The sequence below is a fragment of the Haliaeetus albicilla genome, chromosome 2 (assembly GCF_947461875.1).
Source record: "Haliaeetus albicilla chromosome 2, bHalAlb1.1, whole genome shotgun sequence".
Taxonomy (NCBI): domain Eukaryota; kingdom Metazoa; phylum Chordata; class Aves; order Accipitriformes; family Accipitridae; genus Haliaeetus; species Haliaeetus albicilla.
Genome location: NC_091484.1, coordinates 67234817 through 67262565, shown reverse-complemented (window position 1 = coordinate 67262565; position 27749 = coordinate 67234817). Strand labels below are relative to the sequence as shown.

Sequence of the window (27749 nt, the reverse complement as noted above, 5' to 3'; positions counted from 1 at the left end):
GTGACTCAAGGCAAAGCATCGACATAGTACTCGACATCGTTTGGTGTGTAGGACTTCAGAGAGGAGAAAGACGAAACCAGACACATGATGCTGATAAGAATTTCTTTTTATGTTATTCCAATAAAAAATACATTCATACAGAAATATAACAATCTTGCAAAAAACAATTTCAAATAAAATCTTGTAAAACAAAATTTTTACAAAAATCTTACAAAGAGATTCTTTAGATAACAGGGTGCTTCAAAAACAAAAAAAGAAATTTCACTAATAGAAACTTTTTCTTCTTAAATTTCAAGCAAAAATGTTTTATTTTTTTTTATTTTTCAGCTTGATTGAGGCTCAGTTATCACCTGAACAAAATGTACTTGCTTATTAAGAAAATTACAGGCATTTGACATATGGCACACAGCCCCACCCCATCCACACAAGTCTGATGGTATTTCACAATTGAGACAAGCCAGTGCAAGTTTAATTTTTTTTTGTCTGGGGTTGGTTTTTTTGTTTGTTTGTTTTTGCTTTTGTTTACTTTCTTGTTTATAAGAATTATGGCTAAGCCAAGGACAATGCAAACAAGGAGTTAAAAACACAACAAAACCCAACCCTAAATAGAAATCCATTTGCTGGGAAATTTTGTTTGTTTGGGGGAAGAAAAAAAAAGTGCATTTTCAGGCAATTTAAACCAAAAATGAAATGAGAATGATTTAAGCCTGTGTATTCTTTAGAACCAGATCACTTGCATATACTTTTTTTTAAACCACTTATCTACATACATTTCCAGGAAGATATACCAAAATATTAGCATAGTAAGCAAGACCGATAATAAATAGAAAAAGAAACAGGTTACGTGTTTCATTGCATCGACTGTAGTGAGCTGGTTTAAAAAAAAAAAAAAGAAAAACAACAAAAAATACTGCTTTTGGACAGACTATTTCTATTCTAGGAAAAAACAGTCTTTATTTTAGCTGAACTATGTAAAATTAGAGCTCAACCACCACAACGACTAGCTCACTCACAGGTCCTCCAGTAAGCTGGAGGGCCAAAACCCGAGTGTACTTCATCTGCACACAGCTAATATTCTTTTAGCATGCCAATATTCGGTTCATATCATTCTTAAATGGCCACAGATACGCTATTCCAGACAACCTAATAACTACAAAACACAGTCAGCAGTCTGAGAAGGACTGAATGCCAACAAAGCCTTTAGCATACCATTAAGCTAAAGGTAAAGCCTCTAAAAATGCTAGATTTTAATTAACTGTATCTTTCATTTCTTTGTCTCCTTAATAACCGTATTGCGGGGGGGAGAGGGAATATTTTGATGGGCTGTGGCATTTTCTAGCTATGTGTTCTAATTTTTTTTCCTTTTAAAAAAAATATTTATATATTATCTATATATATACACACATACACAGACTGTACACACAAATATACATACACAATTATTTTTCTGCCCACTTTTAAAAAAAAAGTAATATAGTTTCTTTCTGTATGACCAACAGATAGCTAGATATATAGATGTGAAACTTGTGCCTTTTAAGCAAATACATCTTTTAATACTTCTGTATCTTTAATATGTATGAAAACTCGACATATTAAGTACAGTTGGGGTGTGTATATACACAGTTGTTGTGCAAGGTCAATATAAAAAAAGTCTCAAGGTGGCAGAACTGGTCAGGTATTCAATTGGCATATGCATTATACTGTAACACAGTCAAATTGTCTAAGTTAAACAAATACTGTACTGACATGAATGACTTTTCTCTATATTTGTCTTTGTGAAGGAGGACCCTGGAAGTAACCTTTTTTTCCCCTCATATTATACATTTGATACAGTACAATGCCAGGTGAAAAGAGAGCCTTAATAAAGCATGCATCACCCATACCCCTGTATAAGACCCCCTACAAGAGAAGGTCACTTGCATAAGGCACCATTATTAAGGTCAACAGTGCATTAACAGCTAGAAAACCAGAAGTTAGTCCTCAAGGCATAAATAAGAGAAAAATTAGCTGCATGAGAAAAATCAGTTTCTAACCAATAGTGGTTTTATCCACCCAACAGAAAAAATTATTCATGTTCCATACATTACGTAACATTAGACCAATTGTATTTTAGCTGCTCTTAACTGGAATCAAAACTGCAGTCCTGATTAAAGAATGGAAAAGCATATAGTTCCCCAGAACCATGCAATAACCTTTGTATTATAATGAAAAGTTATAGTTGTGTTACATTTGTAAATACACAGCTTATACAATGGATTACAAATGAGCTCTGTAGCAAGTAAAACAAGCTACTTGACACATTGCACGTTTAATAGCTGCACCAGACACCTAAAGCTCCTCTCACACAGGAACGGGGAGGTCCCCCATCTCCATTCTGGCATCCTGACTCTTTTTATTCCCCCCTTTCCCCTCTCCGTTTTCCCTCTAAAAAGGTGCAGACACCCCTCCCCCCACCCCTTGGAAATGATTGGTGGTCGTCCCATCTCACGAGATATTCCTCACATACAAGACATTCAGACTATTTTTTTTCTCTTACAGTTATAAAACAACCACAAGAAAAAAAATGTGCCTCAGCATACAGTCATCAAGAGATCCTCATCGCATACAGTCGCCCAATCATTAACATTCTCAGTGCACATGCTCACGGCAAAGGCTTAGGAGCCACTCAGAAGGTTAGATACCAGTGTATGAGTCCAGGAAACCCCAAACTTCATGCACCGCGGTTGCTATGCCGTTTCTTACATGACTTATTAGCCCTCAAAAGACCTTCAAGGAAGTGAGGTCCTGGAGGCAACTGGGTAGGGTGCAAAATGGCATGCTTTGGCTGGAACACGCATCCCTCCGCTCAAGGCTCTTCAACCTTGACGCCTCTTAGCCCGCAGGATTCACCTCTTGACCCATTCAGAGGTGTCTCTTCATGTGAAGGGCCAGGTGGTCAGACCTGGAAAAACACCTGCAAGACAAGAGCCAGGTTGCGCATTAGCCCACGGGTGCTGGCACGCACGACGCGGCCCGCGTGGCTGAGGCAGCCCCCTTGCTCTGCTACTCCGGAATTTGGCCGGTCGAGGAGGGATCTGGCATTCCCTGGAGAGAAGGGAGCACTCAGGGTGTCTGCAGACACCCAGGAGCTCTGCAGATGGGTGGTAACGCCAGGGACTTACTTCTCAACGCTCATCTGCAACAGCGGGCTACAAACCACGTCCCAGTGATTAGTAAAAGGGAAGGGTTTTTTTCCAGTCTAAATGTACAATAATCCCTTAAAAACACCAGACACAGTTGCGTTCCCAAATGATTCCCTCACAAGTGAAAAGCAGCCTAGACTCACTTTCCAACAAGCATTAAAAATAACTATTTAAAGAGGTGCATTTCAGTCACATACCTGTCACAGTGACTACATTTAAAAGGCTTGGCACCAGTGTGCTTTCTGAAGTGTCTGGTTAATTCATCACTTCTTGCAAAACGCCACTCACACCCTTCCCATGAACATCTGTAAGGCTTTTCCCCTACAAAGAAAGCAGATTACACGTTAGTCATGACTTCATTCAAAGAAAGATAGGTGCTATCCCATTCATTTTCTATGTAAACCTCCTCCACCCCCCAAACACAGCCAATTTTACTTAACCTATCTGAATGCTTCAGAACATGTAGGCAAAGAAGGCTTGCAAAATTCATCCACATGATTCCTACTTAACTATTTTTGCTGCAACAGCACATCAAATAAGCTCATTAAAAAAAAAAAAAAAAAGGCGCTTAAACACGCTCACAGGAAACAAAGAAATCCAACCTTCTACCATTCCTGTTCATCCATAATGGCAGGCTTACTCCCAAACAGGTATCATTCACCTCATAAAGGTGATTAAAGACAGCACAGCTAGGCTCCAAAATGCAATTAGGCTACTGTATTGCATCAAAGTCCTCTGTCACTCACTCATTTGCATAACATGCAACCTCCTTTCTGCTGAGCCACATATTCTTGGAAAAGCCTGCACACCACTTTGAACACTGCTATTTCAGCATTCAAGAAATACCACTTCCATTCACAGGAATGTTCTCAGCCAGACAGCACCAGGACAACAGTTCTGCTATACTTCTGAGGCCGGCAGCTATTTACATCTGCTCAACCACCACGGCTTCAGTGGAAGTTGTTCTTTCCTCTTGAAATAATCTTGTTTTATCTGACTTCTGCATGACAATGGGAGCATCCGAGCTTGCTCAGACTTCCCATAAAAGCCACAAAATGCTATGAGTCAAAAAAGGATCTTTTCCTTGAATTCTCTTTCCACATCTGGGGGGAAAAAAAAAAAAAAACCAACAAAAAACAAAACCAACCCTGTATAGGTCTTTGGACTGGTACACCAAGAACGCCAGGCCAATTCCTCACGTTAAGCAATGACTATTGAGCCAAGGTGCAGCTCTACATATCTAACTGCTGTCATAAAGCAATGTCAAATAATAATGCTCAAACAAGCAAATCAGCACGCTTCTTCAACCATAAAATATTTATAAAAGCCCTGAAGTGTCTATCTTCCTCACTTTCTTTCCCAATAACACACAGGATTGCTATTTTTAGTTCAGGTTCCATAACAATAAAATGCTGTTGCTCAGTATTTTGGGATGAAATCATCCAGTAAATTATACATGTGTAAGTCCAATTAGGCAGATATGTTAGAAGGACTACAACACACTGTGGCTTTCCAAGATTTTTGCTGATAACAATGCCACACAAAACTGTTAAATGACTTACAACTGTAGTTATACTTTATATAATCAAGGCCTTGGGATGTCTGATTGAATAGACCCCATGTAGACCAAACCACGAAAACAAGGTCTTACAGTATTTAGCGATCTGACCGATTTTTGGATACGACGTTCCTTTTTTTGCAAGCAAGTCTCAGCTCGCTTTTGCTTTAGAAATAAACGTTGACAAAAGGTCCAGTGTCCACTTTGGCTAGACCTTTGCTCCTGAAGACCGCGTGCTGCTGCAGCTTCCCGACTTGCCTACTTAGACGAGTGGCTCCTATTTGTCCTATTCGCTATGACAGCGGACTAATCTACCACCAACCGTCTTGGCTTCAGCTCGCTTACGAAGAGAATGAGGAAGTGATGTCGTCCATGCTGGTAAGCCTCTACTACTATTACATCATCTCTCCAAACCTGGGCTCCCACCCAGCGATTGTGTAACCCTGTGACACCACCACCGTCAGGAGTATTCCCTACAGTACTTGCCAACTCTTAATAAGCAGATGGTTACTAACCTGTATGAGTGCGCTGATGTGCTTTCAGATGTGAACTTTTGGTGTAAACTTTCCTGCAACCGTTAAAATGACACCTGTGAACACGCCTTCTGCCATCTGGCGAGGTGTCACCATTGGCGGGTGTACCTTTTTCTGCAGTCTTTCCAGCGGTACCGGAACGAATTTTCCCCGGTGAATGCAACTCACCCGGCGTACAATTCCATAGCTGGGAAGAAGGCTCCTTGCTCAGCTCAGGAGACGAAGGGGGAGTGGAAGTGACAGACGAACTCAAGTTTCCTGAACTGGCTAAAACATCGCTTATAGGGTCAGAGGTAAACTTTGTCGTGGGCGAGAGCTCCTCAGAGCTGTCCGAAGATTCGCTGCTCACGTCAGAATTCAAACTGTTGGTCTCTAAGTTCTGACTAGTAAGATTGTCCTCTTTTGGGACACACGTGTTCTTCAGTTCAGATTCCTCCTTTTTCTCACGTGCCAGAATAATTTTGGTCCAGAGATCCTCTTGGTTATCAAATTTGATTTCAGATGCAGAAACGTAACAGGGTTCACTTTGAAGATACCGTTCCAGCTCCAAACAGGTCTAGGTGGAAGGAAAGGCAGAAAAAAGGGAGAAGTTACAAGCTTGTTTAAAAATAAACCCAATTGTATTTTACACTTCAAAAAGCATTCAGGAACATAGTACGTTCGATTTGAGGTTTCTAGGTTCAAAACAAATTAAAGGCTCCTCCAGCCGTAACTAGGTGACTGTTACGATGAAAAGAAATCAGTTTTCGAGACCTGGGCAGGAGTTCAAACGCACAGCTGAAGGTGCAAGTCAGCTTTGGTTTCTCACATAGCATTCTAATGAGTCAGTCAAATTATCATCACTCTCATCATAAAATCTGTGTTTTCAGTAGGCTGATGTTGAAAAGGACCATAGAGAACCACAACAAATAATTACACTTTGCTCTTGTGCCTCATGTAATTTCAAGTTGTTTTGTAGCTCTCACACAAACACGAGACTGAAAGGACCCAACTGAACACAATGTGCTCTGACACGCAGTTAAAACCCAAACGCTGTGTCAGAAAACAAAGCCACATTTCAGCATGGCTGCGGAGCTGCCGGCCCGTCTTCTGGGGACATCAATGGAGCAGCAGACATCCTCCCATTTCCTGTGCATGAGAACGCAGCGCACTCGACTTTCAAAGAATGTCATTTCCAAGCGCACTGGCATGCACGCCACATAACTCAAACTGCTCCCATGCGTGTTTGGAGGAACACGGGGAACTTCGACAACACGGGAGAGGGGAGAAAAAAGTTCCAGAGTAGAAACGTCCTATTCTATAGGATGCAAAACGGGAAATTACTCTGAGGTCCTGCTGGGAGTCCCACAATGAACAAGAACTTTATCTACTGGCCAAGAGTGCAACTGTATGAGTCATCTCTCTCTTTCTTTCACGCAATGCCAAAGGAGACTTCCTTTTAAAACCCTGACCATCTGCCAAGAAAGTACTCTGTTCAAATATACATGCAACAGTACATGGACAACTTCCCCCCCCAACGCATTCCCCTCTGCTCCATGAAATGAAACAAAACAAAAAACAAAACCACCCGAAATGGGTGAAGCTGCGGTTTTCAATTTCAATTCACCCTGCTGACTTTCTAGCCATTTTCAAAGAGGAAAAAAAAAAGGGGGGGGAGTATGAACTGTTATGGCAACAAGCTGATGTTTTGGGATTATTCTTTCCACTATAGGAAATGATCCATATGGAAGCCTTACACAGAAAATGGACACAGCAAGTTTCCATACCAAACTCTACTTATTTTAGCAAGATCATCTCTTCCAAGCCCGGTAGCAAAACCTGATCCCAAATGCCACACATTCCCCTCGCAGCCCCTTCCCATCTGTCCACGAGCGGAGCCGCCATGGGAGCAGCCTCCTTTCTCCCCCAGCTCAAGTAAACTGGGTCACATGTTCTGGCCAGGCTAGGAGTGTGGGCAAAAATAGGAAGGGGAAAAAAAAAAAAAAAAAAAAAGCCCAAACAACCCCAAAACCAACCCCCCTGCTGCACACAATATTTACGCGTTTGTCTATTATTAGGTAACCGAGTTGCAACGCACGTTAAAAACAAAAAAGGTTTCGACAGGGACAACACAATGGTGTATCGCTTTGCCATGAAAACAGGTAAAAAAACATTTATTAAGATCTTGTTAAACTTTCATATTCCCGGCTAATTTAAATTTCTCATTAGGTAGATCAGCAATGGGGACCGGAGCGAAGCTCTCTCCGAGTTTAAATGCCTCTGAAGGCTACTGGGAACGAGGGCTGGCCCTTCGCCAAAAGCCCAAATGCCTGAAGGAAACTACTTAGCTCCATTTCAATCACGTACTATGAAGCTGCCTCTTTGAAAGGGGAAAGGGGGGGGGAGAGAGGGGAAAAAAAAAAGGCATTGCATACAATTAGTAGGCATGTGAAGGTTGTAACACTTTGCATTTCAACCTTCTCGGAAAGGCTCCTTCGCCCTTCTGGAAGGCAGCAGGTATTTGATCCGGTCCCGGGGCTGAGCAGCTCCCGGCTGGGGAGCGGAGCCGGCGGCCCCGGCCCCCCCGGAGCCCAGCCGGGGTAACCCGCAAATGTCAGCGGCGACCGCAGCTCCTGCCATCCCGCTGCTGGGATCAAATGAAGGAGGGGGAAACAAAAAAAAAAAAAAAAAGAAAAGGCAACAAAATATGTCCATTAAAGGGAAGGAGCCTCCGTTCTTCCTCCTTCCCGACCAAGGCAATTAGCACAAGGGGATCGCTGTCATATGACTGACAACTCACGGACTCTGCAAAGCTCCCTGCGCTGGAAAACAGCTACATTATACACAGCTGTGCATGCACACCCATACATATGTGTACGTACGCTCCTGTAGTTGGTTTTTTTCCCCCCGTCACCGCCAGGAAAAAAAAAAAAAAATTAAAAAAAAATAAAAATACAACCCCAAAACACAGCAAGGGGCGAAAAGCAGCCCTCGGCCAAGGCAGGGAGCTCGGATGACAAGACCCAGCTGTGGAGCTTGGACCCGGTACAAGCGCAAAACTTTTGCCAGGACTCGGTGTGGAGCAGGCGGGAGCGGAGCGCCGGGCTCCGAGCCGCTGCGGGAGCGGGGGAGCGCGGAGCGGGGCGCGGAGCGGGGCGGAACGGGGCGGCCGGACCCCCGGCGCCGGGCTGACAGCCCCTCGGCGTCCGGCAGGGCCGGGCGGTGAGTGAGGGGAGACGGGAGATGCGCAGCTCCTGACGGGCACCTCGGGACTCTTCTTCTCCCCCCCCTCCCCCGAAAAGGCGTCTTGCTCAAACCCGAAACACCTGCTTCAAAACATCGCTACACATTGTGCTGAATTCTCCCCAAACTCCTTGCTGACACTTGGGTGGGTTGGGTTTTTTTCCGCCTTTTTTGTTTGGGTTTGTTTTGTTTTTTTTTTTTTTAAATCCGCTCATCCTTTAATACGGCTTAAAAAAAAAAAAAAGAAAAACCAAAACCGACAACAACAACAACAACAACATCGACATCCTCGTTTACCTGTTGCCAATATTCCTCCAGGGACGGCAAGGCTGAGAAGTAACCCGTGTCGTGCACAATCTGGAGTTCCTGGAAGATGCTGCACATTGGGAGAACATCCATGTCTCAAGTTGCAACAACAAAGTCAGTGCTGGTTACCAAAAATACAGATGCCTCCTTTATGTGCAGGGGTTGAGGGGTGTGTGCGGGGGGGTGTCAAACCTCTGCTCTCAGTTTCCAAGCCCCCCCCCCTTCCTCCAGAGAAGAAAAAAAAAAATATTAAAAAAAAAAAAATCTGTATACAGAGAGAGATCTATATTAATTCCTTGAGGAGCTTAGGGAGGAAAAAAGACCCAAAGTTTCATGCAAAGTTTAATTGCACAGCAAGGCAGGACGTCTCCCGAGGCGGCCGCGGCGGCTCTCCCCTCCCGCGGCCGGCGGAGGACACTTGCGCAGGAGCGGACTCAATATTTGCAAACACGGCGCTGACTGCGAATGTAACCCCCTGCAAAACTTCCCTATTCAAAGCTCTGCCCGGCCGCGCCGCCGCCCCCGCCCCCCGCGCCCTCCCCCGCCCCGCGTGATCCCATTACGCCGCCTGCCGCCGCGGCCCAATCTCCGCCACGCACTCCGCGCCCCGCGTGCCAATGATGTCAGAGCCGCCCAATCGCCGCGCGGCAGGCATCGCGGCTCCTCCTGGCGTGACCGAGCCTGGCCGTGACGGCTCCCGCCATTGGCCCGATTCGAAATTCGCCCCCTCCTGATTGGCGAGCTCGGCGGCAGGCTATTTTTAGCAGGGTATATAAAGCGGGGAAGCGGCTGCTTTTTCGGAAGGGGAGGTGTGCGCTCGCGAGGCGGCCGCGCGCGAGCGAGTCGGCCGCGCGGGGGAGGGGAGCCGGGCCGGGCTCGGCTCAGCCGAGCCGGCGGCCGCGCGCTGCGCTGCGCTGCGGTGCGTTGCGCTGCGCTGCCGGCGGCGGGCGCGGAGGGCGCTGCGGAGCCGCCCGCGCCGTGAGGCGGCCGCGGCCGCTGTGAGGGGGGGGGAGGCTCTGTCCGGCCCGAGAAACCTCCTCCCCCGCGGCGCCGGGCCGCTCCGCTGGACGCTGCTGGCGCGGGGAGCCGCGGCTGCCTGGCAGTCCTCGGGCCCTCGGCGGTGTCGGGGTGTCCTGTCTCGCCGAGGGGGTATCCGTGGTGAGCCCCCACCCGTGGCACCCTCCCCGCGAGGCTCTGAGGCAGAATCCACGTATCCAGCCCCAGGTCTCCCGGGTCGTGCTTTCCCAGTGAGCAGGAGGGCGGGAGAGTTACTTCCTTCACCCCCCAAGGGACAGCCGAGGCCCTCACTGACGCGTCGGTGGGGGAGCCGGGTCTCGGAGCAGAACGGGCTGGTCATCATCATCATGGGGCTCTGCACGGAGGTCTTCCCTCCCCGGGCGGGGGTCACGCAGCTCCCCTGGGGATGGGTGCTCCTGGCCTGCGCCATCGGACAGCGCTTCTCCAGCGAAAGTCCATTCTTTGGTGCCCGCTTCCACCTAAGCGCAGACGTTTATTTGCGTGTCGCTCTCGCAGCACTAGCTTTTTTTAAGACTAGGCCCGTTGATGATATGGATGTCTTAATAGAATTTAAGAAAATGCGGTGGTTAGCTTTCCAAAGGAGTGTCCAGCACATGGAACAAATGCTTCTAATGCCCTTCTTTTATTAAAGGACTTCTGATTTTCCGCTGATGTTTCCATTGTAACCTCTACTCCGTTATTTCCATTTCCCCACATTTCTCTGTATCTGTTGCTAGCTACCTACGGATGGTAACTAAAGTATTTAATGTTTCTTCTGCCTACTGTCTTCTGTGACCTAGGGATTGCAAGTGTGAAAATGTCAGTTTAACTTTCCATCCCCTAGCCCCTCATAAACTATTAATATGGCGATTCCATAAACAAACAACTGGTGTTCATGGCTGGGTTTTCCTGTGTCTATGAAAAACAAGCCTAAGGTCAATTAGAGCATTATTTCATGTTTAGAAAAACAAGCCAATGCTGAATACTCAAAACATCTAAATCCAGAGAACTAAGCTCACTTGGTTTAGTCAGCAGTTCTTTACTTGGCTTCACGTGGCCAAACGCATAAATATATATCCAAAATTGCGTTGCGGACAACAGATAGTGCAGATAGGTTTGTGTCTACTTGTGGCCAAAACTAGATCTTCTGAAGAAAAAAAGAAAGCCCTCTTAAGTAGATGAATTATACACCTTACTTGAGCTTACTTTTAGTTCTATAGAGTTAAATATTTTGTGGCCTGAAATGCGGTGTAGGCTCCAGTCAAATATAACCTGGTAACATAACTCTGGAAATTCTCCGTGTTTGCTTAACTGACCTGCTCCCTCTTTGGAGAAGATTTTATTTTCAAACATAGTGACAGTGAATGCAACTGTCTGCTCTTTTTATTTTACACTTGCCCCTTTTTAGCTGTGTTTCATGTAAGAGAGATCTGGGCTTGTGAAGAGACTGGGTGGGATTTACTGTGCGCGTAAGTATCTTATTTGGTACGGTTATCTTCAGATGGACGTTATCTCCCAGTGAAGGTCAACTGGGGATAGCAGATGTAAATTGATGGAGATGCAATATTTAAAAGAAAGGTCCTTTAATAAAACACATTTTTAGTTGATAAGTAAGGTTTTCTGTGCTTCTGCCACTCTGTGATTGGTTGAACAGGGTAAAGATTATTGCCATAGGAAAAAATAAAGCAAATCAAAGAAAACCAGGGCACAGATGTGACTATGGTGCAGTAAAAGCTATTTAAGTTATGTCCTGATTAAATGCTTGCTTTGATTAGGCCATTAGCAATGGGCATTTAAAAGAAAATTGACATAAGTGTCACTGGATGTGTTAGTTCTAGGTTACAACTGTATTAACAAATTTTAATCTTAAATAACAAAAAGCGTCATTAGAACTAAAGGTCAATCCCAGATAAGAAAGAACGGGTAAGACTCTGTAGAGTGTAGTAAACAGATGTAGTGTTTTTACCCAGTATATATTTAATCAGGAATTAAAATGAAACGGTGAGTCAATAACATGCTGTGGTTTAGGAGACCGTTCCGTGGAACGCAAGCTGAAGGGAAACTACTGGCACTAATAGCAGCCAGGTGGAATGAAGGGACTGTGCGTGAGTTGAAGGGAGTTTGTTGTAGTCTGTGGAGGATAATAGACATTAGGACAAATTTTAATAGGCCCCACAATGAAAGAAAATGAAAGCATGAACTATTGTAGATACTTGAAGATACAATTTAATCCCTAATGACTTTCTTCAAGCTATACATAGCAGTAAAGTTTCAAATATCCATTTTATACCACTGGGATTTTTTGAATCATGTGCCATGGCAGAATTTACCTCAAAAACCTTAAATGAAAACATTCTAACTTAAAAAAACCCAAACCAGAATCAGTCAGTCCCTTGGGATTGCACCACTTTATTTAGATGTGCCAACCGGAGACAGAGACCCCCTGATCTAGGGCAGAGGGCTGTTCATTTATGGTAGTGGTGAAGGATGCCAAAGCATGTGTCCTGAATGAGCAGTGCTAATGGGTAAGGAAGGAATACGGCTGTTGAGTTCCTTGGATAAATTTCTTGTGACTGCCATACAGCTAATTCAGTATGTATGCCCTTGATTATGTAGAGGTAGTTATGTAGAGATTTACTTCCCATCCTGTATATAATCAGTGTGTTTTTAACTTTCTGTGATTTAGGTCATTTATAAAAGTAGCAAAAATTAGTACAAATTATATAGGATTACTGCAAATGTCGGTGCTCTGCCAGCAGAGTTGCACAACAGCTTTTAAGTAGGACTGTCCACAATTTAGGATAATCAGCCAATTTACCCCTTTAAGGCCACTGATTTACAAATATGTACAGAGAAAAAAGCCCTGTGTGCTTTAATTTTTTTTTTTGGTTCATTAATTTTAATAAAGTTATGTCTGAAAAGCTATATTGCCCCATTAAATGCCCCACCACTTCTCCATAGTAACCGCTTTTGTTGGGGATGGTGGACTGTTCCTGGAAAATCTGTTCTCCAGTGTAGCGGGTGACAGACAGTGTTTTCCAGGTGGGCTGAGCTCCACATGAGGCAGGGGGAGCACCTGTTCTGTTCTTAGAATATTCAGGCATTTTTAGAGGACACATTAAGTTGCTCTGCACTGTATTTAGTGCTGAGAGTAAGAAGAGGAGAAAGAAAACCTCCTGAAAATAGTTCACATACGGCCAGATGCAGGGAGGTTAGATGAAAAGGGCAGGAATCAATAGCTTGTGGTTTGATTAGGATAAATGGACTTTATTTGGGGAAAAAGAGAGAGTGTGTCAAGTGCATGAAAGAATTGTTGGATAGCAGAGTACACTACTTGAAATGATCTGCTTCCGAGGTGGTAAGTTGCTAAATCGAAAACTAGCATGCAATGTGATTCTACCACAGATAAAGTGAATGCTCTTCAAGGAGATATAAATAGAACTGTTATGAATAGGCAAGCAAGTGGGGTGATTCCTGATCTGTCACTCTGGCAGAATTAGAGAATTACACTTCAGACCATAAACTAGCCTAAGACAGAGCGAAAGGTAAAAGAATTAAAAAAGAATGGCAAAAATACAGTAAGGAAGAGTTTAGATAAGTGTGACCTGAACTTGTTCAGCAGACAGAGAAAACAGTTAGGAGAGGTGATATGTTGCCCTACAGATACTGGCAAACAATTAACCAGAATGGAGGGAAAAAAATGTTGTCATTAGCTAATGTGAACAGAACATGAACCAATGACCCACAACTGAGTCAGAGAGAGGTGTTGTGGGTTGTTTTGTTTTGTTTTGTTTTGTTTTTCACTCTTCAGACCAAACCCAAAGCTATGTAATTTCCAGAAACAGAATTAGAAGAAAAGGTATCGACAGACAATCCTTCTTCAGGCAGATGTACTGTAGAATGTCTTCCTTGTGTCTGCATACCCTCACCTTGAAGGCAATTACATTTTCCGTTTCCATAACTGGCACTGGAAAGGTGATTGTGTCTCTTGGTGCTGTAATTATGAGTGACGGTCCTCTAATTCCCAGCCTATTTGCAACCAGTTTATTATACCTGTTTCCTCATGTGCTGGTGTTGTCTTTCTGCTTTAAATAGGTCTTTTTCCTCCCTGATGCTTAGCTGCTGGACGTATTTATGAACAAAACATATATTCACTTTCAGCTTTTTCTTGGGTGACTGTACTAGCAAAAAATTATACCTTATTTCTACAAGAGCCTCGGTTGAACAGTCCGCTTAATAGTACACAAGAGTATTATTCGTAGTTGTAAGTCCTAAATGAATAGGTATTTCACAGTTTCTAACATAGCAAATATCACTTATGGGTTTTTAAAGTATTTAAAAGCACTCGGCCTATATAGGGTAAATAAAAAATGCACTTCAAAAAGTGAACAGTTTTCATTTTTGTGGTATCTGAACTTTAGGATGACTACTTTTCTAGCAGTGCATAAAATCTTCCATGATTTAGAAGACCTGAACTTCTATTCTTAAAAAAAAAAAAAAAAAAAAAAAAGGTAGCCTTCCAAACCTTTCTTTCTAAATAGGATTAATAAATAATAAGAAAAACACACTTTCTTTGCAAAGCATCTTTAGGAAAGATGGGGTTTAGGGTAAGCATCCTCATAAGAAGTAGCAAATATGAGCAACTGGGACTCATCTGACGCTAAGTTACTTGCCTGCTTTTAGGAAGTTTACTGACTGCTTCCCCTGGTGGAAGAGCAGAAATTGCTGTGATTAATGATGAAAAAAGCAGCTTGAGCTGAGAAAAAAAAAACCCAAAGAAACCTGTGTCACTGAGCATTTTACCATTTTCATATGACCATTTCTTCCTTTTTGCCATTGCTAATTAGTGGCCATTGTTTAACAGTGCATTAAGCTGGGAAACTTAATTCAGAACAATTTTGGAAGCAGTGAGAAAAGGAACCCAACATGAACCAATCATTTTGTGGAGTGAGAGACTGGAGGACTAATGATTGTTAGAAATAGCTGGACCGTCTCAGTAACTGCTTGTGAGGCTTAGTCAAAGTATATAAAATTAGACTGTAACTGCAAACTTTCATGGAAGAATGCAAAGAAGTATTTCGAAGCAGTGATGGCAATTAGACATAGGGCTGGCTTGCTTGGAGTGGTTGTGAAACTGCCTTTTCTGGGAATTAGTCATGGCAAGACTAGACAAGGAGTTTGCTTGGAAGCCTCAGCCAAGAATGGCAGACCTTTGCTTGGAATGAACTATATGGCCCAGGATATCTTTTCCAACTCATCACATCTCTGCTCTGACTTCATGTGAAGTGCATTATGGGGGTTGTAAGTTTTGTAAAGTGTTTCTTTCTTATGTCACAGTACCCCTTTCTGTGGTGCATGGGAGGAAAAAACCAAAAACGCCTAACTTGCTGCAACAATAGCGAGCTTTCCTATTAACATGGCATGGGATGAACCTTTCAGCCCTTGCAACTTGTTTATTTGGTGCCAGGGCACAGGACAGTGACCTAATTGTGTCTCTCATTATGAGAAGTGGGAGTCAGTGCTGATTTCCCCCCCACTCCATTAGCATAAGCTGCAAAATTAGACAGCGTCTGATGGACATATGGCCATACATACGTATTCGAGAACAAAATGAACTGTGGCCTTCTTTGGAACACAAGCAAATAAACATAGTCATTAAAGAGTCAGCACCGTTACTACATAGTGAACCTTTACTCGCTGTTCCCACCTATTGTTATTTGAAATATCCCATTTCCTGTTTTCAGTTACTGTTGCCAATGGGCAGGATTCAGATCTCATTCACATCAGTGTAACTCCGGTAGCTTCGGAAGATCAGCAGGGAAAAGGAAATGAAAAGCAAGTGACTATGATGAAGTAATCCTGAGTTTCCACTGAAGTGGTCTGGGTTTAGTCCCAGTCAGTGTCAGAACTCAGCCTGGTGCATGGGAAATCAGGGAAATTACTATTTGCTGTGTAAGCCCCAAGACAGACCCCATCAATATACTCACATTATTGTCATTATTGCTATCGTGCACTAGGATGATAGCAATAATAAAATAAGGATATTTACTCTGTAAGTATCTGAGATGAATGTGCAAATATACATATATACACATGTAATAACTAGTTACTTGTTGATTCATGGAAGCTTCTTGGATCCTCACTATGAGTCTGCGAAGTTGTAAGAAATATATAAATGACTACATAAATGACTGTGTAAAAACAGTATTTTTTCTGAGAGTTTATATTCCAGCCTGGTGAGGAAAAAAACAACAAAAAACCAGCCTTTGTTCAAAGTGCAGGAGAAGGGATTTATTACCCAAATGCTATAATGAGGAAACAGAAACACAGAGGTAATTGGAGGATCAGACCCACAAAGATACCTCTCTCCTCTCAGTCATCTTTCTCTGCAGGGAAATTTATTGGAAATGTAAATGCCTATAAAGCATTGTGAATCCTTGGCTAGTATTATCTCTGGGTCTCAGTTCCCTAACTGTACAAAAAGGATACTACTTCCTTTCTTCAGTCTATGCCAAATGTAAGCTTTGGCCCAAAACCACAAAGAGAGATTATGGCAGAGCCAAGAAATGAACTGAGATATTCTGAGTTCTAATCCAAGCTTGTTATCATAAGCTCATCTTTCATTTGCTTTTGAATAACAACCGAAGTGTTAACCCTATTCCTATACATTTACAACCTGATGGAGTTCTTATCTGTGGTTGTCATTTCATTTCCTGCTGGCAATTTCACAAGCCTTTTAAAGCTCTTCCCTCCTGTATTTCTCTCCCTGTCCCCCCGTCCCCCCCCCCCCCGCCAAGAGACAGGCAGCTTCCTTCAAGATTTCTTCAGCAAAGCTTGCCTGTCTTCTTTGGAGGTGTCTACTGTGTGATTTTTATGGTGCAGGAATCATCTATTATCATTTTTTAATTACATGGTGTTCTTCTCTGTCTTCTTTACCTGTCATTTGTATCTAATCCTTCTCCCTCAAAAATATGTAGACATTTTTTAGAAGATGTCCTAGAAGATTTTGCCAAATAAAAATGTTTTGCTTTAAATGAGTACTTTTTGAGTTTATATGCTCCAGGCAACTTGCTATTTTCAAGGGGCAAACAATTAAGTTAATATGCATATACAAAAGCCAGAATCTTTTTCTCTAAATCTTTTCCATTCTCTTGCAGTTTATGAAATTTATTCATGGTTTGTTTTTGTTTTTTTTTTTAAATCTCATTTGGCATTCATTTGGAAATCATGGATTTCAGAGGCATGATAGGAATCAAAAGTTGTGTTCTTTGAAACAAATACATTGCCTTGTTGTTTTAACTTGAGGGAGAAAATCTTTAACCAGCTGATCTTTTTGGTATCATCTGATTTAATATGAAATCACACTTTTATTTTATAGAATGCTGATGGCCCTTTGAGATAATTGTGCCTACATGTTGTAAATCTAATTTTAATAGAAGTAAGAAGTGTTTTCTCATTCTTTCTAAATGTCATTGTTAAGAATGCCTTCAGTACAGCAGGATCTTTAAAAGTTTATCTGATTTTTTGGGTCTTGTCTACCTGAAACCTAATCCATCAAAATAAATGTGGAAATAATTTGATCCAAAACATTAAACACGCTAAAAGAATTAGCCACCCATCCTGCACATGTGAGTTGCTAAACATTTATGCAGTGATAACCCAAACTATGCAATAGTCAAGCAAATTGAAATACGATGCCTACAGAAGCAGTCATACTAGGAAAAAAACCTGAGATTTATACTTCTGAATTTATTATTATTCATTGTTTATGTTGTGATAACACCTAAATGCAACAGCAATGCTGAATCCCATTGGGCTATATGTGGCAAGAACACACACTTAAGTGACAGTCCCCATCCCAAAAAGATTAGTTAAACATGACTTTAATTAGGGCTGATTGGTCCCTTTACAGCGTGTATTTCTGCCGCTAACTATTTCAAAATACAACATATTAATTATGACTGCGCTTTTCCCAGTTTCATCAATAGCTGATGTCAGGGATGTCTTTAGGGGGAAGGATGTAACATGGCAATTTCCTAGGACTAAGAGGAGTCCCAACTTGGCTAAATCATGTAGCAGTGGGAATGGAAAGGAGGATCGGGAAGGGGCTGCTGCCGAAGGGCCTCACGAGCATGGCACTGCCGCTGGCTGAAGGTCGAGGATGCTCAGTGTCACTGCGTTTGAATACTTAGTTTTTGATGAGAACTGCTAGACTCATGTGTTGACTTGGAGACCTCATGGTACTAGCCAAGCTGTAATGATAGGTACCTCCACACAGGCAATCTCTTGCCTGGCCAGCCTGTTTTTGAAAAATAGAAGACAGACAAAGCAGGGTGAAAGGAAACTGCAGTGTTCCCAATTTAGAGACTAGAAGATCTGAAACACTGAAAGTTGGTCTATGCAGGGAGATTAACATTGCAGTGAGATTCTTCAGTGGAAATGTTTCCTGCTAACTGACAAGCAGTATCTGTGTCCAGATGAACAGATGGCTTTTGCTTCACTGTGACTCATTATTGCTACATGGTGGGAATGTCCTCTGAAGTATGAGCTTTGGGGGTTTCTATCCTTTGCTCCTTTGTGCTGTTGCTGGGCCCAAAGCATTGCAGAATTGCTCTCTAGCTTTTGGCTGATGTTCATAGTATTATTTTTTAGCAATATAGGCAGCAACTGTTGAAAAGACCATGTTTCTTTTAGGGAGGTTGTCTCATAATTTGAAAGGGGATATGCCTACACATGATCACGGGGGAGAAGAAGTCACAGAAGGAAGAAGAATAACTGGTCAGAGTGTCATGGAAAACAGTGTGGGAAGTGAAGCACAAAAATGTTGGGTATTGTAAGGTGCCTCCTTGTTTGAAGGAGAGTAAAAACTTTTATCTATCTGAGTGTTTAAAGACACAAGCACACAATGGTGCATGTGTACAGATAATTAAAATACCATTAATTCCCTGCCTCCGTGAACTATAACTCAGAACATGTGGTGTCTCTGTACATTTGTAAAGTATCAGACAGTGCTATAGACGCTGCTTCACAAATTAAAATGACACAAAAATTGAAAATTCAAAAAAATGCAATTAAATGTAAATAAGCTCTCCTGGAGATTTTTCAGAAATAGAAACACTGCTTACTCAAGTAAAATTCCTTTTAATCCAGTAGCTTTCAATCTTCCTAAATGCCTGTGGGATGAAAAGATGAGCCTTGTGGCATGCTTGGAAGGTTAATGAATGTGGGCTCTGGATATAGTTTCAGGGTGAAAGACTTCTTACTGAAAATGTGTTATGGAAAGTGTTTAAAAAAGAGCACTACTCTGAGCACTTCTGTGAGTTACAACAATAGTTCTACACAGAGAATAAACATGACTTTTTTATTAGCTACTGCCTACACCATTGAAATACGGTACTATGAATATCAGCCACAAGTAAATAGCTCCTACAAACACTAAACTCAGGTGTAACAAGCTGGCTTCATGAAATTGTGCTTTGTCAGCTGCGTTCAGCAATAGCTCTTATATCTGAATAATCATTGGCGTAGGTTCATATAGAGAGCCCAGCACCAGTAGCTTAATCTGCACGTTGCCAAAGGGCAGGATACCTGCAACAGCCTCTTCAACCGGAATAAGTGGTTGTGCTTGTCTCACCAAGGAAAGAAGTCTTTGCCAGGACTGTTATTTAACCCTCAAGTTGCATCCCAGGGTCTAATAGTGCCTCAAAACACAAACCTCCCATCTCAAACTGTCACCCAAAACAGAGTCCGATCCATTCAGTTCCTTCCTACAGCATTTCAGTGTTGCTTTAGGTTTTTTTCAGTCTTGAGACACATCCATGTATCGATCATGCTTCAGTCTTGAAATGACATATGGAACATTCATTTTCGTACCAGGACGCTGAAGTAGGACAGTCAGATGCATACGCAATTTATATAATTCTTTAATCCACTGTAATTGCAGTGGATGTACCTTTATTTCAGTACAATTGCAATAGTACAGACCACTTACACAAAATCTCTGGAGCAACAATCACTTTGTGAAATTACTTTTGTGAAAATTCAGTATGATGGCAACTCTTAGCATGATATTTAATTATTTGTAAAATGTCCTTTTTCCCTAGCCCCTCAAAAGTTCTGCATGTGCCTAACTGCATCTGACACTCACACACCTCTAAAAAATTTTAAAATAGGCAAGTGAATAGGTGAAAATCTGAGGTCCCCCAGGAAAATAAATAGGCTGGCACTGCCTTTTTACATTTGAGAAAATCCTACAGTGGGAACCAAGGTGCCTTTCAAGGACTGAAAAACTGGAAGCCCAAACCTGACAACACTAACACACTTGTGATATAAAAAAATACTGACTTTCGGAACAGTATCATGAACTTTAAGAAACCTGACAAATAATATTTAGGATTTATTTAATTTATCTGTCGGATGTTTTTTAATATTACAGGTGTCATCAATCATCATGCTAAATATTTCACTGCATTCCTTCTGAGATCATTGGGAATCTTTTCAGATTTTAATAGGATCTCAATCAGATTAAAAATACAGAATTATGATCCTTCTGCTGGCTTCCATTGAGACTCCTCTGGTGTCTAATTTAGATTTCATTACGCTAACATGATATCATTAATTAGACATTTCAGTGACAAGAATAGATTTTCTCTTATCAAGAGAAAATCAATAGATTTTCACAAGGGAATTCTGACAAATCTAATTTTCCTCGACTTCATGAAAATATTTGAATTGATATTGTGTGGAGAATTATTATTAATATTTCCATTCCTGACCTTGGCACAAGAAGTAGGAATGTAGTAATGAAATATACCGATGGCACAAAGCTGGGAGATGTTGTCAATGCAGAGATGGATCGTACTGTAATACCACAGAAAAAAGAAATGGCCTTGAGGGCTGGGGTAATATCAATGGAAAGAAAAAAACAGTATGAAATTCAGGGTCATGCACTTATGTACCAACCCCAAGGATTTATTTTGCACTGCAGGAGATCATCAGTTAGACTTGACAGAAGAACGAATAGGCCATTTAATCACGGATCATGAGATCACCTGATCGTGAGATCACCTGGTTCAGTAGAGGAATTTCAGCCAGTAGCAGGAAGGTAAATGAAATTGTGGGGTGCAAAAGGCATTTCCAGAGATAGATGCTAAACTGCAAAGTCCTAAGTTAGATCATGTCTGGAATACCATATCTAACTGTGGTCTTCCATGTTTAGGAAAGATGCTGCATGTGAAAAGTAGCAGAGAAGGGTGACACATGGCCTAGAGAACTTCTGTTGTAAGAGAGAGAAAATAAAAAATTATGCTCATGTAGCCAAAGAGAGAACAGCTGAGAGGGTGTGTATTTGTCCTCTGAATGAAGAGGAAAAAATATCAGAGAGGAAGAACTAGTTAATAAACGTGACAGGCAAAAGAAGTGTTGTATAGATAGTGGTTATGGAAGGGTCTAGACTGGAAACCGGGATCTTTTATATTTTCGGTTTAGACTGGGAACAAGGATGTATATTAAATCTTGCAGTAGAGGTAGTGGAACGAAAATCCCATTAATGAGCAATAACAAAAGAAGGCAGCCCTACTGGATCAAGTGGATGGTATATCAAGCTCAGTATTCTCTTTTCAACCATGATAAAATTATGCAGAAATGCCAGAAATTCAACTTCAGAACTTGTGGTAATGAAGGACTAGATTTGCATTCTCTCTTTAAAATAACAAGGGCAAAAGCCCAGTGGCAATAATTCTCGTTAGGGAGAGTGTGTAAGCCTATCCACTTTCTGCAGTCAGTTCCCTTTGTATTCCCTTAGCATTCAGAATTGTTGGGCTAGTGGTGTTAGATGCTGTATCTGTGCCTTAAAGGAATCTGTTTATAGACCTGTTGTCCATGAATTTGTCTAATCCCTTATTTGTTTCTTTAGTGTTATTTTATTGATGGTTGTCTGTTTTCTGTGATAATGGCCGTTTAGGCTCTATATCTAGGTAGGTCCCTTCCAGTCATCTCACATGTTGCAGCTCTCAGCCTAGGAACAGATATCTACCCTTGCTGGACTGCCGTGATTGCTGGTGTCACCTTTTACATAATGAAAATCCTCAGCTATGTGACTTAATATTAAGATATGTTTAGCTTCTTAAGAGCAAAATATTATATTTCTGTAGCATAGAAACTAGTATTCTGATGGTATCACATGTTCTTTAGTCATCAAGCAATATTTGAAACAAATATGCATGCATTCACTTTTTAAGATACATAGCAGACATATTTCAGCCTTTAAATAGGCTTTTTGCCTTTTGAAATGACCACTCGACTTGAGTTGTTAGTTCAGTTCTCACTTTCAAGCTCTATCAAAAAGCAAGGACCAGTGGTGATTGCCCAGCATCTGTGTTACACAACATGGAAAAGTAAGGGAAATTTGATGTCATTTACAGTGCTGTTTAAAAGACAGTCAAGATTTGTCCTTGCCTGAGTTTCAGACAGCGGAGCTGGAGGCAGATCTGAGCTGGCACTTACTCACCTCCAACACACCTTAGTCTTTCAGACTCTCTCATGGGAGTGGATGTTCCATTGTCTGGCATCTTCAGCAAGACTGCTGGTGTGATCAGGGTGACTGTTCTGCAAAATAACTGGCATTTTGCCTGTATCTGCCACGTGTCCTTGGATGTCATATTTCCCGTACAACTTTACTTTTAGAGCCATGACTCCCATCCTTAATCTTTGTGAGATTCAGGTAGTCATAAAGAACTCAGGAAATGTCTCTCTGGGAACCCCCAAATATTTGTTAGAGGCCTCATCTCCCCCCCCGCCCCGCCTCCCCCCTTTTTTTCATTCCTTCTTTTATTTGCTTAGTTGTTCTAAATAAGATTTGCTTTCCTCTTTGGTCTATAATATGTCACATACCTCAAAACAAAACTACAAATACTTTCATAAATAGGCAGAAGGGTTGTCTGCTTTCACTTCTGTTAGTAGTTAAGTATCTTTTGTGGCAATAGTTGTAACAAGAAGTGTGTTGAATTTATTGAACTGATTCACAAAGTGCATTTATGACCATTATAGTGCCTGCTCCGCAGGCTCTTACTCTTCAGAGGTGGAAAAACATCATTGTTGTTAAGAGCTGCGTATGATGATTGCTCTTTCCCCATTTTATGGCTAACAGGAAATATGTTTAAACTGCAGAACAAGAAATAGACGACTCAGAAGAGGAACTGGAGCAGAAAAGCCTGTTGCAGAAATGATATGATTTTATAGCATTGAGTAAATGTTAATAAACCGTAGTGGTAAGTTTAGAATTCATTAAAAACTTCTAGCATATGATTATTATTTTTTTCCCCTTGAAGACAAGAATTAATAGTTGAAATCCTGTTTGTACTGGCAAAAGATCCATGTTTGCAATTGACATCCAGAGTTTCTGGTAGGTGGTGGACTTGTGGCTCATTGGTGAGACAATATTGAAGGAAATTCTAACCTTTTCCAGACATGCACAACCTCAGATCACAGTCATATCAAGGACTGAGACAAGGGAGGATTTCATGTCTTTAAAAGTCAGTTCAGTATCTTCAGCTTTAGTTTGTCAGTAAGTCTCATGAACTCTGCATAAAGCTGGGAAGGCCGAAGAATGTTTCTGAGCTTTCAGATTCAACAGTGCAACCTAGCTGTGCCCCAGCTTCCTGTTAGTACCTCTGTGCCCTATCTTAGACTGTGTTTTTGCTAGGAAAAGAACCTTGGCATGTGGAATAAAGCTGGAAAACCCATGCTACAAAAAGTTCTAGTCAGAATGATCATGACTTGGGAAATGTTGTAGGGCACAGAGGACAGTGAGCTCCTATCTAGCCAGCAGGAAGCAGATTACTTGCTTACAGAGGTTGGCTTATGACCTTGTTGGCTGTGGAAGTCATTAGGGAAGGCAAGACTTACAGACTGGTAAATCAAGGAAAACAATCAGGTATTGTAAATATCCTGAAACAAATACAAAAATATTCACAGAATCACAGAATGGTTGACAGGGACCTCTTGAGATCATCTTGTCCAACCCCCTACTCAAGCAGGGTCAGTCCGAGCAGGTTGCCCAGGACCATGTCCAGTTGGGTTCTGAATATCTCCACAGATGAAGACTCCACAACCTCTCTGAGCAACCTATGTCAGTCTTTGACCAGCCTTACAGTAAAAAGCATTTTCTTGTGTTCACATTGAACTTCGTGTGTTTTCCTTTGTGCCCATTGCCTTCTGTCCTGCCTGGCTTCCTTTTCTTTTTTGCCTCCCATCAGGTATTTACACACATTGATAAGATCCCTCCTGAACCTTCAGGCTGAACAGTCCCAGCTCTCTCAGTATTTCCTCATATGAAAGATGTTCCACTCCCTAATCATCTTCATGGCTCTGAAAGCCAAACACAAAAAGTCTGCAAGGCTTGAAATTATTTCTGTAAGACCTCTAGGAGGACACGTATTCCATACATCTTCGCTTTAAAATATCAAACAATAATAACAAGAAAGACAAACCTGTAAGGATAATTACGGAGGAAGTACACAGCCTTGCTAAAATATCTGAGAACTGCATCTTCATTGGCGCAATATGCTTGCAATTCCTTGAAGATGTTACAGGCAACATTATTATACAGTGAAATCCTCAGGAGAATATTAGGGAGAGCATAATTTTTCTACATTAGATTAGGATGTAATTTTGATACAGTACATTTTCTCTATTCATTCTTGTGAGTCATAAGAGTTTGTTTTTCTCCCCTTCTGACTGCTACTTCGGTGACCCTGTTAGGATCACTTTTAGAATGAGTTAGGCAAATGAAGACCACTTTCTGAAAAACTTTTTCTAACTAGAGTTTCTGTGTCTTTCTTTAGTTTCAAGGAGAGCTTGTCTCCTATGCAACCTGTTTCCTTTTTCTGAGTTTCTGTACAGTTTCTCTATTTCCCCCATTATTTTATAGCTGCAGTTCATATTGAAGAGAAAAATTATCAGAATATGATTTAATAGGTCTCTCTATGTATGTTTGATATTTGTATTCCACCAAAAGCTTGTGTATTTTATAGGGAATTCATTTTACATGCCCAAAATGAGGTTTCAGAATCTTTTCATTTTAGAACTTGAGACCATTAAAATGCATTACAGCAGCATCACGAATGTATACAACTGGAAAAATATTTTGTCCTTATGAAATCCTTATGAAACTTGTATTATCTTCCTAGCTTTACAAATCATGTATATTGTTAGTGCTAGTGTGCATCATAATAAGTTAAAATAATATCCTGTCCCACAAAGAATGTAAAAAAATAAGCCATTTATCTGAAAAACTCAAAATGTTTTCTACATCCCCAGCTCCTTGGGTCAGCCTGGCCTGAGGTGAAGCTGGGAGGTGCACACAGTAACAAGCAGGTTACGGTTTATCTGTTCCTGTCAACTGCTGCTCCTGACTGAGAGTGCTAAATCAGAGCTTTGGAGTCTCTATTTCAGTAAGAAATATAACGTCGGGGTTGAAACTTGTCAGTTCCAAGATTAAGGCTTTGTGTATGATGGAGGCCCATTAAAACATGAGTACTTTTGAGAAGAACACATGCGAATGGAGGATTTGTAATCATAAAACTGACATGGTGCCAATGGAAGATGGCAACATATTCATGCCTGTTGAATATAACGTAGAGAAAGCTGACTCCAAGCATTCATATATTAAACGTTAGGTCCCAGAAAAGCGCAACATTGGCTTTAAAGTAGTGAAATGTGGATAAGAAATATAAGTTCCTTTTATTATCCTTCAAGTGTTAAAACACTGGGGGCTTGTGTTTTCAAGTCTGTCTGAGCATATATGAGATATATAAAAAAATGACATATATATGTGTGTGTGAGAGTGTTCATGTATAAAATTGCAATTCTCAGGCTGTAAGTTTTTTCAGACAATTGCAGTAGCGTACTGTATCATGAGACTAGATACGGTATAGGAAGAGTTTTGCAGTAGAGCTGAGATTATGTTCATATTGTGTTCCATGGTTATACGGTTGGACAAAGAAACGTGGTTTCTCAAATTTAGTGTTAAGCTATGAATAGTGAGGCTTTGTCCAGCACTTCAAGATGACTATCTAGTTAAAATCATCGGATACATAATGGTGCTCAGAAGGGACAGCTAACTGAAACCTAGTCCATGTTAGCAGTTAAACCCTGGAACAGTGTGGTAGAAATACCTTTCTTAAATAATGTGCCACAGTACTTTGAAAATGTTAGGGTCTGATTGTCAGTATATTTAATAGGTATAACACTGGAGTTACTCAAGCTTCTGCAACTTAAAATCACAGAAGCACACCCCATGTTTAGTAGCTTTTGGCAGATGGTGGAACAAGATAGCTATTTTTTCCTGCTAGAAGATAAAAATGTTACTTAACAGAGCACAGAAAACCATGTTGCTTTAGCAGCAAAATTATGAATACTGCTGTTTTAGTGGGCTAGAATTATAAAATACAGCTTGTGTCACAAGGACGATAACAGCGAAATAATGTAGGGCACTGAGGTTTCTCAGGATATATTTCATTTAACGCTGAATTGTAAATTCATATTCACTGCAATGGCTTTTCAAAGAAGCTTAATTTTCATGTATTTACAAAAATAATGCATTTTGATGTCAAAGAAGAACGCTTGAGGCCTTACTGTGTTCTTGCAGTGCCTGTTGCGGGAAATTGTCTGGAGTTTTATTTTTAATAACTAAAATTAGGCTCTGAGCACAGTATGGAGGCAATAGATAAACACTGTTGCTATAGAGTTTTTAAGATACCCCCGTGAACTTTTTTTTTTGCCTGCTCTCTGCCCAAGATAAAAAGCTGGCATTGTTATTTATGTGTTTGTATGGGATATTTGAGTCATTGTGATGTGGAATATTATGCTTCCTTGGTATTTTAAAAATATAAAACCGACAACAGGTCAGGAAAATATTAGGAAGATGACAAAATCCTGTTCTAGGAGTGCTGCAGCTGGTGGTATGTTTACTCTTTATCATTAGAGGGAGAATTTTAACTTGGCTTGAACAGTTAGTTTCTTTTTGTGCAACCTTTATGCAGTTGTGAACTGTGCTAAAAGGTACTTGAAGCAAAAATGAGTAGCAGCGTAGCATTTGAAGGAAAACTATTTCTTCTGTCTCCACATAGTTGTGTGAGCTTATATGTAATGCAAAAAATACACATGATAAGTAACAGTGCAGAAGCAGAGAAGGAAAGAAACTGTTCTAGGCTAGGCTGGATGCCAGATATTAAGAGAATTTTTGTTTTACACTGATTTTAGGAGAAGCAGCATAACATCATGTGCCATTTATAAATAACTGATGAAAGATCATGTAATAGGCCGTTACAACAAGGCACATATTTGCTTCAGCTGTTATGCCTGTGTGAAGTAGTTTTACTTTAGCTGTAACACTGACATCAGTCATGTATAATTATCATGGAAAGTTACTGGTCCAGACACAAATCTCCTCGCTCATCCTCATTCTCATGATGATAATGTAGCCGGTGATACTTTACTCACCCATGTGGGAGAATTCTTGCCTGGGGGGGTGGAATTTTGTACAGGCAGCAGATTTAAGAGAGTTAAAAGGACAAGAGGTTTCCAGATGCCTTGAATTAAACCGCGTGGTTATTCCTAACCATAAATGTTGAACTCCACTCCCTCAGCAAATCACTTTCAAAATAGATATTTATTTTCAAACAAAACCAGTTGCCTTGTGAAACTGTTGGTTGGTTGGTTAGGGGAAAAAAATGACCTAATGCTTCTGAATAAAATATCTGATCTCTTGTTGCCAAGGCTGAGTCACTTCCTGTTACAATAACAAAACTGTCATCAGCAAACTTCTCTAGCCACACAGTGTAGTTTGCCAGTGTATGCATGGCTTTATTTGTCCATGTTGTTAGAAAGTTAGCATTGAAAAACATACTGTACTAAATTTGGAGGCACCAG

At 41.3% G+C, this 27749-nt stretch overlaps 1 protein-coding gene and 1 long non-coding RNA gene across 3 annotated transcripts; one reads left to right on the top strand and one right to left on the bottom strand.

Moving 5' to 3' along the window:
- Positions 1-88: 88 nt before the first annotated feature.
- On the bottom strand, positions 89-9262 carry KLF6 (KLF transcription factor 6). Of its 2 annotated transcripts, none has more exons than XM_069778146.1 (4): positions 8793-9262; positions 5442-5829; positions 3380-3503; positions 89-2953 (listed from the first exon to the last, which is right to left on the bottom strand). In XM_069778146.1, the coding sequence occupies exons 1-4, from the start codon at positions 8892-8894 to the stop codon at positions 2902-2904; spliced, it is 666 nt and encodes a 221-aa protein (XP_069634247.1). In that variant the 5' UTR covers positions 8895-9262; the 3' UTR covers positions 89-2901. The 2 variants fall into 2 exon arrangements, with proteins under 2 accessions (XP_069634247.1, XP_069634246.1); XM_069778145.1 differs by having other exon boundaries at positions 5256-5829; positions 8793-9259.
- A 162-nt stretch (positions 9263-9424) lies between these two features.
- On the top strand, positions 9425-10585 carry LOC138684463 (uncharacterized). The gene is made up of 2 exons (XR_011323741.1): positions 9425-9569; positions 10026-10585. It is a non-coding gene; the product is annotated as an uncharacterized lncRNA (long non-coding RNA).
- Positions 10586-27749: the final 17164 nt, after the last annotated feature.

What these genes read in the sequence shown, in the direction of transcription:
- KLF6 (XM_069778145.1), bottom strand. Translation starts at nt 8,894, where the DNA reads ATGGATGTTCTCCCAATGTGCAGCATCTTCCAGGAACTCCAGATTGTG. An exon ending in TGGAGGAATATTGGCAACAG is followed by an intron (nt 5,830 to 8,792) that starts GTAAACGAGGAT and finishes CCTTCCACCTAG; the next exon opens with ACCTGTTTGGAGCTGGAACG. An exon ending in ACATCAGCGCACTCATACAG is followed by an intron (nt 3,504 to 5,255) that starts GTTAGTAACCAT and finishes CTTTCTTTGTAG; the next exon opens with GGGAAAAGCCTTACAGATGT.